The sequence below is a fragment of the Hemicordylus capensis genome, chromosome 5 (genome assembly GCF_027244095.1).
Source record: "Hemicordylus capensis ecotype Gifberg chromosome 5, rHemCap1.1.pri, whole genome shotgun sequence".
Classification (NCBI taxonomy): Eukaryota; Metazoa; Chordata; class Lepidosauria; order Squamata; family Cordylidae; genus Hemicordylus; species Hemicordylus capensis.
Window position 1 is genome coordinate 45,920,258 of NC_069661.1, and position 13,550 is coordinate 45,933,807.

At 42.0% G+C, this 13,550-nt stretch overlaps 1 protein-coding gene across 12 annotated transcripts in view; it reads left to right on the plus strand.

Annotated features, from left to right (window-relative positions):
* Positions 1–13,550, plus strand: part of BLTP1 (bridge-like lipid transfer protein family member 1) — a 201,468-nt gene that overhangs the window by 173,763 nt on the left and 14,155 nt on the right. For all 12 annotated transcript variants that reach the window (XM_053253722.1, XM_053253721.1, XM_053253726.1 and 9 more), the window contains 8 exons: positions 2,145–2,348; positions 2,718–2,897; positions 4,121–4,258; positions 5,413–5,673; positions 7,607–7,757; positions 8,745–8,902; positions 12,001–12,193; positions 12,311–12,528. In XM_053253722.1, coding sequence (XP_053109697.1) covers positions 2,145–2,348; positions 2,718–2,897; positions 4,121–4,258; positions 5,413–5,673; positions 7,607–7,757; positions 8,745–8,902; positions 12,001–12,193; positions 12,311–12,528 — 1,503 coding nt within the window. The remainder of the gene's footprint in view (positions 1–2,144; positions 2,349–2,717; positions 2,898–4,120; positions 4,259–5,412; positions 5,674–7,606; positions 7,758–8,744; positions 8,903–12,000; positions 12,194–12,310; positions 12,529–13,550) is intronic.

Below are 13,550 nucleotides of genomic sequence, written 5' to 3' on the forward strand. Positions count from 1 at the left end.
CGGCTACCATGAGGCACTTCCTCCTAGTCCTCCAGGACAGACTGGGGTCCCTCTGCAAACATGTTAAAATGTCAGGTTGCCTCCCTGGTGGGACTCATCTCAGGGGTTTCCAAATGCTCTCTGCAACAGCATCCTCATTTAAAGTGTTTCCTCAGAGGGGCAACTCTCCCCAGTGGACACTGTCTCCCTACCTGGCAGTGGCATACTGTCCTTCAGACTCTTGAGGGTTCCCCTTTCGAACCCGTGAAGTCCATTCCGCTGCATCTCCTTCCTCATAGTGGTCACTTTGGCCCTCAGGGTGTCAGAGCTCTGCACCCTGTCGGTGCATAAGAACTGTGCATTTTTTCTGAGGTCTCTTTTGAGCTAATTCCGGCCTTTTTTGTCCAAAGGTGGCCTCACCTTTTCACATGTGTCAAGTGGTTTTGCCCTTGCTTTGCCAAAATTCGGTATACCCGACAGAGTAGGACTGGCGCAGGTTGGCTGTAGATGTCTAAAGACGTACATAAAACATCAAAACATTTTTGTACCGTGGAATCACGTTCTGTTTCCTCTTTACCTCAAATGATGGGTCAGGCCGTTCCCCTGCCTTAGCTCTGTGGTTAAGGGCTTGCATAGCCCTGGCTTATGAATCCCAGTACCTTAGGGCTCCCACTAAAGTTTTTGCTCATTCTACCAGGGCTGCAGCTACCTCGGCTGTTTCTTCTACTACTGCTTCTGTACAGGATATTTGTAGAGCAACTATCTGGAGGGCTTCTTCTACGTTCACCAGACAATATGAATTGGACTCCTTCATCGCCGCCTAAGCAGTTTTGGGAGGTGGGTTGTCCAGCTGGTGCTTTCTCTGGAGTAGGCGGGAGGTGCTCCCTCCCTAGTTGGGACTGAGGGCTGTGGTATGTCCCCACACTGAGATGTCTTTGGATTGCAGCAGCAGAGAATGGAGCATTGGCTCACTCACCGTAAAGGCTTATTCTTGCTGCTGCATCCAAGGACATCTCAATCCTCCATTCAGCATCTTTTATCTAGGGCTTCCTTTTATCTAGGGCACCTTTGGGAGTTATCTTTTCAGACTGCCTGCCAGTTCCTGATGCTGTGGGGTTTGTTTTTTGACATGGTTTGCGGTTCTGCTTGTTCTATGTTTGCAGATCTATTTTTATCTTTGAGGTACTCTTTGCTAGGGATGTGCCTGGAACTGTTCCAGAGGCGACAGGAGTGTTCCCTTAAGGGTGGGGGAGGGTGCACTCACCCTTCCTGCTGCATTTCCCCCATCAGCACGCCCATTGCGTGCATGTGCATGCACGGCAGACGGGCATGCACGCGACAGGTGCATGCGCGCCCAGTACTTCCGGCCATTTCCAGCTGATGAGGGCAACGGGGCGGCAGGGAGGAATGCTGCCGCCCCGAGGGGCTTTAAAACAACAGAGTGCTGGCGGGGGAAATGCGGCGGAAGGGGTGAGTGCACCATCCCCAGCCCTTAAGGGAACACCCCTGCTGCCTCCAGGATGTCGAAACAGCCCCGGTAGCCAAAACGTTTCAGGCTCAAGGCTACTCTTCGCCTCTTGGCCTAAAAGAACTGGGTGGGGCTATGCCCCCCGGCTCTTAAAAGCTTCAACTTAATTTGCATAGTCCTGCCTTCAGGCCACATGAAGAAGCATAACCCACACTGAGACGTCCTTGGATGCAGCAGCAAGATGAAGCCTTCACAGTGAGTGAACCAATGCTCTGATTCACACACACTTTCCCCTGCCCTTTCCACATGAAGGGAATAAGTTTTAAACTTCTGGTCCCAGTTTAGACTAAACTGGGATTTACTGTGACATCTGACTTCCAGCATTTTCCACTGGATGTTTTGCTTGCTTACAGTCTCAATTTGGACCTCAGGCAAAGTCACGCTTCCCAAGGTGACAACACCAGGCAATGAAGCCATTCCAAAAAGATACTACTTTTAGAGTGCTTTCAGAAGGTATACAGATTTAGAGTATGGCAAGTCTCTATCCCAAATAAATCCATAATTGGGAGACAATAATTTATCCCTACAAATTTGTGTCCTAAAATTTGCTCTTCCAAAGGGAATAATCAAAAGAGGTTGTGCTAGAATACAAAAATCTAATTTCATTAACTTGGCTTTGTTTTTTCCCATGCTCTAGGTTCATCACCTGGCTTGGCCAGTGCTTTTGGGCGAACACGGCATAGTAGTAGCCAGTCAGATTTGACTGGATCTAACAGCAGTTCTTCAGGTCTGAGCTTCACAGCCTGCATGTCTGATTTCTCCCTGTATGTGTTTCATCCATATGGAGCAGGAAAGCAAAAATCCAGTGTGGCTGGACTGTCATCTGGATCAGGATCCTTAGGTAAATACTGAATGTCAAGTTCACAAATGTTAGTTATTGCTATGCTTTTAAATGTGTCTGTTCCAAAGGGTACATACAGCATAAGGTGTTTTAGTTTTTTTGCTTCTGCCAGGCAAAACATGATTATATGTGTAAATGTATAGTAAAAAAACAGTTTCCTCTGAATTCACATTTTATGGAGGTGGGATATCATCAAGTCCCTTAAATAAATCAACACTCGTCCCTAATGTACTATATGCAATACAGTTCTTTCCTAATTTGTATGTTTAGAATCTATAAAAGGTTGTAATTTTGGCATGAGCACTATATCTGTAATACTGGGCTCCTCAAATTCAGTGAAATCATCTGAATTGTGCCTTGTGGTTTCAGGAAACGTAGATGAAGAACCCGCATCTGTAACGGGTCGTAAAGATTCATTGAGTATCAATCTTGAATTTGTTAAAGTTAGCTTGTCAAGAATAAGGCGTTCAGGAGGTGCTTCCTTTTTTGAAAGTCAATCTGCAAGTAAATCTGCAAGCAAGATGGACACTACACTAATAAACATATCTGGTACTTATCAGTCTCGTTTAATGCTAATCCATCGTTAATCCTCAATTGCATATTTTGTTGTCAGACTAAGGCATTCTTTTATAATGATGATCTTGCTCTGTTATGCTCATTTAAGAGTATATGGAGCAGGTCTAGTGTTATATTCTAGATTAAATTAATTATCACCAAATAAAAATCTTATCATTCATGTCATCACAGTAATTTTTGAAAATATGGCTCTGACTTGAGTTGTGTCTGAACTAACACAGCCTACGTGTCCAATGTGTGGTTGTTGTGTTTTGTGGTCTGTAGTGTCCTGTACACAGTTTCCTATGCTTGATGCTGTAGTCGGGATGGGGAGATAGTAATTATCAGTTTACAAACAAAAACAAATGGTCTCATGAATAAATATATATTTTTAAAATGATAAAAATGCAATGAGGCTCCAGTAGCTGGACATCGGTTAAAAATTAATTGCACTAAACATAGTTAACAGAGATTAAACGGTTGCAAACAACCAATACTTTGTTGTTTGCTTGTAAAACTTATCAGATGTTATCTGCACAGCACATACTACACTGCTTGTGTTCAAATACAAACATTCTATCCTTCAGTGATTCTGCTGACAATTCAGACATGACCTAGTTTCTCCTGAGCAGTTCCAAATTTGAATTAACTCTGATTTTGACATGGAGAATAAGCTGTATTGTAAAGGTAGATGATAAGCCTCTGATAAGCCCCTCCTCCTCCTCTCTTGGGTCCATCAGCATTGTAGTTTGTTTATATCACAGCTTTGTACCTTCATCCAAATTTGGAACTGTGCTTTAACTGTGGTTTAGAAACCACTGTTGAACCAGCACATGAAACTGGATTAAACTCTTGATAATCATGGTTTGTTAAACCCTGGCTCAGGGTTCTACGTACTATGGATCTGTAGTTGAACAAAAGACAGTGTCAACATCAGAAGCTCATGATGGAGTCAGAGAGGTATGGGGAGGGTGGAGGAAGGAATATGTGGAGGCAGGCTGTGTTCATGAGTGAAGAAACCATGGTCTAGTTAGCTGTCTGAACCTATCCAAAGTGTGGCTTGTCTGTTTACATTTCCAAATACTTTGTGTTATAATCTGTAAATCATTGACCCTATTAACATGTATCAGTTATGTTAAGACGTAAGTTAAATAACCATGTGAAAGGTAAAATATAATGTATCTTTTCATAACCCTGATTACATCTGTTTTTTTTAGCCGTTTGTGATATAGGGTCTGCTTCTTTTAAATATGACATGAGGAGACTAAGTGAGATTTTAGCTTTTCCCAGAGCCTGGTACAGGAGGAGTATTGCAAGACGCCTTTTCCTGGGTGACCAAACCATAAATTTGCCAGGTAAGTAAGCACTTGAACAGATCTCAGAGTGCTATCCCGTGAGTTTGCAGTGAAAAATGTCCTTATTGCCCTATAAAGAAAGCTTTCTCTTCCATGACTTACCTTGTTCATATTTTTCTGCAAATAATTGGTAGCAGTGTTGTTCACTGCACAGCCCACATGAATTTTAGTGATGGCCCTTGGCTTACCTCTCCCCCACTCATGCAGCATCTACAGCCCTCAGCCACAGTGCGCATTTAACTCACACTCACACACTCTCTCCTCCCGTGTGTGCTTTCTCTCCTTCTCTCTGTCTTCTTCCTCTTGTCATCATGCATAGTCTCCCTCCCTCCCTGCCACTACAACCACCACACTTGCACTCTCTCGTTCCCCTCCTCCTGTCACCATGCATGCATGCTGTCTGTCTCCTGCTCTGCTGCAGCCACCGCACTGATGCAGTGCTCCCCTCCTCCTGTCACCACCTGTGCTGTCTGTCTGTCTCTCTCTCCCTCCCTCCCTCCCTCTCTTCCCCCTGCTGCTGCGGCCAGGGTCACTGCCTTCTCTCCCACCCCCCTCCACAGAATGAGCCCTCTCAGCAGCTGCAGCCCCAGCTCTAAAAATAGTAAAGATCACTGATGGTTAGTTGGCATGGGGGAAGTTTTTTTGTAGTGTGAGAGGAGGAAAAAGGACTATGGTGAATGTGGGTAGTGCAATAGAAGGCAATGAAGCTGTTTGGAAAGGGACTTCTGAATGAGGAGAAGTGACCAGCCACTGAGACCATGTATTTTTTTTTAGTGTCGGTTACATCTAGCACTATTTGGCAGCCCAGCTCTCTGTGTGCACTGCAGTGAGCTGAGCCACCACAAAAGGGGCATCATCGCTTTAGAGCAAGGATGCTATTTTATTGGTCTGTGCACTTCGGAAACCCAGGAATTATGACATCTAAATTCCTGGGCCCCACCACCAGGAGGTATTAGACTGTGGGGCAAGTGCTCCAGGTAGCCTGCTGATGGCGGCGGCCCTAACTCGCCACTCAGCACTGACACAAGGGCAGCTGGGCGATGCAGCAAAAATAATCAAGACTGCTACAAAAATATTTTATTCGTGCTTAGCTAACTGTACTCTGCCATGCAATACCAACCAAAATGAAAAGCCTTTCTTGATTTGTTTTTCAGTAACATCTGGCCCTGGGACACCAGATTCTATTGAAGGAGTGAACCAGCACATGTCTCCTGAATCATCTCGAAAAGCATACTGTAGGACCTGGGAGCAGCCAAGCCAGTCTGCTTCATTTACACACATGGCTCAGTCACCTAATGTTTTTAATGAACACAGTGCAAACAGTAATATGTCACCGGGAACAGCCACTCATAGCTTAAAATCTCCAGCTGTTTCAAGATCCAGGAGCGTGTCAGATTCTTCTGTTCCCCTGAGAGGCAAGAAGATAACTTTTGTTAAACTTTTACTGTTTAAATTAATAGACTACCTTTCAGCATTGCCAGCTATCTGCTCACTTGCATAGTTCATAAAAACATCTTCAGTAATCCATAATTTGTCATGGAAAGGACATGTCTATTTACTGTACTAGGGTAAACATGGTTGGACTGCTACTGCACTGGAAACATTTTGGAAACATTTTCTGGTCCTGTGATACCAAACTGTGTGTTGTAATGAATGGCAAACTCTGCTCATTAGGGATGTGAGAACAGGTTCGACTTTGAACCTGTTTGGTCCGATATCGAACTGAACCCCGCCTCCCCCCAGTTAGGTTTGCTGTTGGCCTGAACCCCCCTGGCCGGGGGTGAGGAGTTTGCAAGCGTGTGTGTGTGTGTGTGTAACCTGGTTAATTTATATACATACATGTATATGTGTGTGTGTGTGTGTGTATGTGTGTGTGTGTATATATGTGTGTGTGTGTGTATATATGTGTGTGTGTGTGTATATATGTGTGTGTGTGTGTATATATATATATATATAAAAACCAGGCCACACAGAGGCCCATTAGACGTGCAGTGGCCTCCAAAATGGCCACTGCAAAGGAGGACTAGCCCGGAATGGGCCGAAGACCACCCGAACCAGGCAATTTGCACATAAATGGAGGCCAGCAGTGAGAGAGGGCAAATTTCTGGAGACATGCCCCACCATGGCCAAATATAAGCCCCTGGACCAGGTAGGGGTGTGCAAACCAGCTCGACGTTCAAGAGGTTCTTAGTCGAGCCAGTTTGGTTCGACGGTTCATGATTGAACCGAACCACCCCCTGTTTGGTCCAACGCCGGACCAAACATTCCCAGCCCGTCCAGCTGGTTGTTCGGGCCTTCGAACCCTGGTGCAGCAGCCATTTTGGACACCACCGTCCCTGCGCAATTGGCCTCTGAGAGGCCTGGGTCATGCCAGGCTTTTCAGAGGACAATTGCACAGGCGTGACGGCGTCCAAAATGGCTGCTGTGCCGAGGTTCAAAGGGCCAAATGGGCCAAAAAACCGGCCAAACAAGACAGAGGTGGTGATAATGGAGTCTGGCAGGGGGAGGGGGAACCTCCACAGACCCCACCCCCGCTGCCTCAAGGAACTCCCCTGAAGGGGGGTAAGTCACTTACAGACTTAAAAAAATACTAATACTAATACTCGCGAACCTCTCCCCCAGACCAAACTGGGAGGGTTCAAGGGGGTGCTGGGCTGAACTGACCCAGTCAGGTTCGAGTCCACTTCGGACTCGAACCAAACTGGGTCAGCTACGACCGGGTGGTAGTGAGTAAAATTTAATTTTTTTAACTTACAAAAAAACACCCCAGTTTGCGAACCTCCCCCCCCCCCGAACCAAACTCAACAGGGTGTGTGTGTGTGGTTGGGGTCTGGTCTGGACTCTAACTAAACTCAGCAACCTGGTTTTGTGCACACCCCTGCTGCTCATTAATTCTAAAGGGCAACTGAATATCTCCTCCGTAACTCAAAGTTCTTTTGTAGACACGAGAAGAAGCAGCTCTGTAAATAAAACAAAGAACACAGACTAGGAGTATTTTTTTCCCAACTGCAGTGTGAGAATATTGTCACAAGCTTAAGATTCACATATAGCTTCTTTGGTTCTTGGTCTATTTCCTTCTGATTTTTAGCATACTAGTTGTGACTTACTAGTGCATAAGGACTGATTCAAATAGGATAACTGCCTTGCAGAAATAATTGAGAAATGAGTCCACACATCTCAGATCTATAGTAAATAGATTTAAAAAGAAAGTATCTCTTTACAGATTCACCACCATACAAAAGCATCTTTCAGCAAATCCACATGGTGGCAGTAACATTTTAATTGGCACATAAGTAATGAATCTTTTTAAAATTTACTTCTACAATGCATGATTATGTTTTGTTCTAGATGCAGTCTCAAAAACATCAACTCCATTTAATAAATCAAACAAAGCTGGAAGCCAGCAAGTGACGCCATGGGAAACACTGGTTGTATTTGCTATTAACTTGAAACAATTAAATGTCCAAATGAATATGAGCAACGTTATGGGAAACACTACGTAAGTAAATCTGTTGGTTGATTGATCAAAATTTGGTTTCTGATCTCTGTGAGTAAACTCTCAACAAAAAGACCTTTTATTGCACAAAGAAAAACTAAAAGTTGGTAAACATAAAACCATAAGACGTTTTGGTGTGACACACCATCCTCATTTAAGTAAAAACAAATGAGCACAGATGAAAAGATAGGTTTGCAACTTTTCCTTTCTAAATTTGAAAGGTTGTGTCTCAACTTTTCTCAAGTCTTTTTGTTTTGTTTTGTCCAAATGATGATATAAATTATGTATATTTCACTAAGTAGCACTTAAATAACTATTTGTATAGGTTTAAGTGCTCTTTTGATTGATTGATTGATTGATTGATTGATTGAGTGCAGTCAAGTCGGTGCTGACTTTTAGCAACCACATAGATTGTCTTCAGGTTGATCTGTCTTCAGCTTGGCCTTTAAGGTCTCTCAATAGTGCATTCATTGCTGTCGTAATCGAGTCCATCCACCTTGCTGCTGGTCATTCTCTTCTTCTCTTTCCTTCAACCTTTCCCAGCATTATGGACTTCTCAAGGGAGCTGGGTTTTCGCATAATGTGTCCTCCGAAGTATGATAGTTTGAGCCTGGCCTTTTGTGCCGCGAGTGAAAATTTGTTTTCCTGGCTGTCCGTGGTATCCCCAAAAGTCTTCTCCAGCGCCAAAGTTCAGAAGCGTCAATACTTTTTCTATCTTGCTTCTTCACAGTCCAGCTTTCACATCCATAGAATATCACAGGAAAAACCATTGTCCAAACGATTCTAATCTTTGTAGTAGGTATAGACATGTCACAACATCTAAATATCCTTTCCAAGGTCTTCATTGCAACCCTACCAAGTGCTAGTCTGTGGTGTATTTCTTGACTGCTGGATCCTTTACTGTTGATGGTCAATCCTTACAACTTGTATTTTTGGCATATGAAAGACACAATTGCTAGAATACATACTTTTTATTTTCTTCCATTTCAGGTGGACTACTAGTGGCTTGAAAAGCCAGGGTCGTTTATCTGTGGGCAGTAGCAGGGATCGGGAAATTAGCATGTCAGTTGGTCTAGGGAGATCACATTTGGATTCAAGAGGAGGAGTGGTTGGAGGTACCATAGATGTTAATACCCTGGAGATGGTGGGTAAGTTGGAAAGACTGCAGTTTATTTGTCAGCATGTTTCAGTATTCAAACCCAGGAAAAATGTCATCCATGTGTGTTAAAGTAGATACTTTTCATTTTGATTCTCTCACACTCCTTTCCATGGGTTAATACAAGTTATTCCATCCCTAAATATATCTATATCTCAAACTGGCATGATCCAGCCACTAATAAGCACAAACCCTGTGGATTTCAATAGGAGAGTTGGCATGAGCTTGGCTGCCTTGTTCCCAGTTTAATCTCCTTTTTGCTCAGTGCTTACTGGCTCCTAGTTTGCTATTCAGATCTTGAGAGCTTATTTCTATAGCACATTTCACTTTTGGTGAGTAGGGAAAATATCAAATGCACGTGTTCACCCATTAGCTGTTAATTCCCTTGTATGCTAGGCATTCGATACAAATGTAAGGTGCAGACTAAATTACATCAAATACCAAGATTGATTTTAAAAACCAATGATTTTTTTTAATCAAGAAAATTTGATTTTTTTTTCTATTTAAATTGGATTTTTTGGATTTAAATTAGATTTTGTTTAAATTATTCATAAAAAAGAACCTAGGTCAAAGATGACACCATGAATGTTAATCATAGCTTCTAATTATATTCTATGAACATGTTAACAGCAGTATATGGGGATGAGAGATAACAGACCTGATCAATCCTATTCTGCAGGTGGTGTACAAGCAGCGCAGCGCACACACACACACACACACATACACACACAGAGTCAAGCCCTTGTGCGCGCCGCCCCCCCCCCCCAACGTGCAAAGACATTAGGCTTATTCACACATAATGTTCAACACTTATAGAACGAGTGTATAGTGTACACAGGTACAGTCATTAACAAGTTATGTTGAATGCGTGTACAGAAGTACACTTCCTAGCTGTACCATGCATTTGAAAGGCCTATATGCAGCTTCACTTTTAAAATGAACATGGGTAAAGTCATTCACATAAACATGTGTATACAAATGTATAGATATCTGTACACTCATTCAGCATAATGTCTAAATTGGGCTAAAGAAGGCCAATGAATGAATAGAGGCTTTGGGGGGATGGAGTAGATCTGAGCAAGAAGGAGGAGTCTGGATTTAAATGCAAGCGATAGGGGAGGGGAATAGAAAGTGAAACCAGAAGTGAACAGAATATATCCATGCAGTCCTTTTTGAGGGTGTATTCTTCATTGTAGAAGGGAAGTACCTATCATGGAAGCAGCCCATAAAAGAGACCCCATTTGGGAATATTTTAATGAAGTCCCTGTAGCTGTGGATAAGACAGGCATGTGTGTGAAATGGAAACAGTGCAATAAAGAAATGCAAGGCCTGGTTGCCTAAATGAAACAGCATTATTTATTGAATTTTTATTTTTATTTATTTATTTAACATATTTCTATACCACCCAAAGCTTGCGTCTCTGGGCAGTTTACAATTAAAATCATTTAAATGTAAATCAATTAAACAATTAAAATCATTTAAAGCCCAACATTAAAAATATTAAAACTTAAAATACATTAAAATTATGAGATGTGTGCACCTATTATCATGTGTACCTAACTTCTAAAAATGAAACTTGCATCTATCCCAGAATATGCATTAAAGTTATATTAGCAATAGCAATAGCAATAGCACTTACATTTATATACCGCTCTATAGCCGGAGCTCTCTAAGCGGTTTACAATGATTTTAGCATATTGCCCCCAACATTCTGGGTACTCATTTTACCGACCTCGGAAGGATGGAAGGCTGAGTCAACCTTGAGCCCCTGGTCAGCATTGAACTTGCAACCTTCTGGTTACAGGGCGGCAGTTTTACCACTGCGCCACCAGGGGCAGTTATTAGTCAACCAGGGGCAGTTATTAGTCAACAAGAATGTACTTTTACTAGAAAATGTTTAAATAGAATCATTCTGACTAGTGATTTAAGGTTGACTCAGCCTTCCATCCTTCGGAGGTCGGTAAAATGAGTACCCAGAATGTTGGGGGCAATATGCTAAATCATTGTAAACCGCTTAGAGAGCTCCGGCTATAGAGCGGTATATAAATGTAAGTGCTATTGCTATTGCTATGATTTAAATTGATATTATTTAAATCAAATCAAACCTGTCAGATACTAGCGGCACATGGAATAGGTTAAACTAATTGAGGGATACAAATACTGGTCTGCTATACAAACCATTATAAGGATTAGACAATAGATGTGAAGTATTTTGAACACTTTATTATTGTTGTTTTTACATTTATATCCTTCTCTTCCTCTGAGGAGCCTAGAGCAGTGTACATGGTTATGTTTATCCTCACAACAACTCTGTGAGGCAGGTTAGGCTGAGAGATAAGTGACTGGCCCAGAGTCACCCAGTGAGTTTCATGGCTGAACGAGGATTTGAACTCGCATCTCTCCAGTCCTAGTCCAACACTCTAACCACTACACCACACTGGCTCTCATATTTTGCTTGAAATATGTTAGATAATGCTTAGTAGTAGCAGTATTTGAAATCCTACTACATTCTGTTCCAAAGGCATTTTAAGAGATGAAAAACTCTAAATTGTTAAATAATTATGTTACTTTTACTGGCATGGCTGCTAGAATGATATTTTAGGCACATATCTTGCACTGTCTCGGGAAATATGTTGGCAATCACCAGGTGTGAGTTGTCCCATAGTTGTGGGGCAGCTTTTGAGAAGATTGCGTATTTGCATGCCCATTCTATTTTAAACCGTGAAGTGTTGATATGGGAATCCTAGAACTGAAATATACAAAAAGCAGGACTGAATACTGAAAAGCCTCACACAGGTCAGACAAAGCAGCTCAGCTAACCAACACCACAGTAAGCTTCAAGTGGAAGTACTGCAGAAGACTGCATACAGAACAAAAAGCTGCAGATTGCTCAAGCAATTCAAACTACGCACTGTAAGTGAAGGCTACTAGCCTAAGATCCTCAGAGCATTGAGTGAAGGAGACTATTCTGAGTCTGGATTACAGACTTTTTTCATCTTTTTGGATGTGGAAGTTGGCATAAAGAGATCAAAGTAATACTACTACTTTTGGTCCCTTTGCAAATAAACTGATGAATAAATTGTTTTCCAGCTCATATTTCTGAACATCCTAACCAGCAGCCAAGTCACAAAATTCAGATTACCATGGGCTCTACTGAAGCACGTGTTGACTATATGGGGTCCAGTATTCTAATGGGCATTTTTAGTAATGCAGATCTCAAGCTACAGGATGAATGGAAAGTTAATCTGTATAATACTTTGGATTCCAGCATTACTGATAAAAGGTAAGATTTCTTGATATATTTAGTAGTTTAGGCAACTGCACATATGACTTCAAACCAACTAATTTTTTTAATTAAAATGAAGACCTCATGGATGATATACCTGTTTGTATATTCTAGTGAGATATTTGTCCATGGAGACTTAAAGTGGGATATCTTTCAAGTAATGATCTCAAGATCAACGACTCCAGACCTCATTAAAATAGGAATGAAACTCCAGGAATTTTTTACTCAGCAGTTTGATACCAGCAAGAGAGCTTTGTCCACATGGGGACCTGTTCCTTATGTTCCTCCAAAGACTGTGGTCAATATTGTAGAGAAAAGCTCACATCAGCAATGTATGTATATGGTTTAATTAAATTTTTGTGCTACAGATTGCATTTAAAGTTACATTTCAGACTTAGTCATATTTGTGAACAATTTTACCATAGCTCTTTTGAACATTTAACTTTGAAACACATGCATCTCCATATACATTAACTTGGCATGCCAACATTCAAAGAATGGGGTATCCCACTGTGAAATATCACAGTATTAAGGCAGAAGTCCTCTGAGGTGAAGACTTGTTTTCTGTTACCCAGACAAATGGAGTTTGGAAGCAAAAAACACTTCTAAACACCTATCTATATCTGCAACCACATTGTAAGGCAGAAAAGGTAGGCAAACATTTTACAAGTTTGCAACCAATTCTATACTCTGTATTACGTTGTCTAAGAGCTGCATTTGGAGCTGACAGCCACAAGAAACATTCCTTGCCAATTATGCTCCTCCCTCTCCCAAAAACCTACCTTCAGGGTTGACTGACTTCAGAAGAGCTGGATGTGCATTAATTAAATATTTGTTCAGATTTCTAGACATGAGCTTTAGACCGTATATATCATTTGCTTCTCTAAAGCTCATATTAATCTCACAGATCTTTAAGGTGATCCATGTTCCCTCACAAAATGAGTTCAGCACCTGCATAGTAACCCCCTCTGAATAATTCTTTGGCTCCTCAAGGTGCTCTTGACTCCGTCCACCGTGCACGAGACACAACCATTATTTTCGGCATTAGAGTGCCCGTTTCTCAGTTCCTTATCAGAAATCGCGTTGTTCACCTCATGAAGGATTCACTGTGCTGGGGTTGCATAGGGTCATTTGCTTTCCTCTTGCTTGATATAAGAGAATCATACTTTTTAAAAATGGTGATTCTCTTATATTAAGTCTGGGGAGAGCAACTGGCCCTATCCAACCCCAGCATAGCATCCCTCCAGTGGCTGTTGCTGGCATCTGCCTTATGTTTCTTTTTAGATTGTTAGCCTTTTGGGGACAGGGGACCATCTTACTTATTTTTATTATTATTACTGTCATCATCATCTAT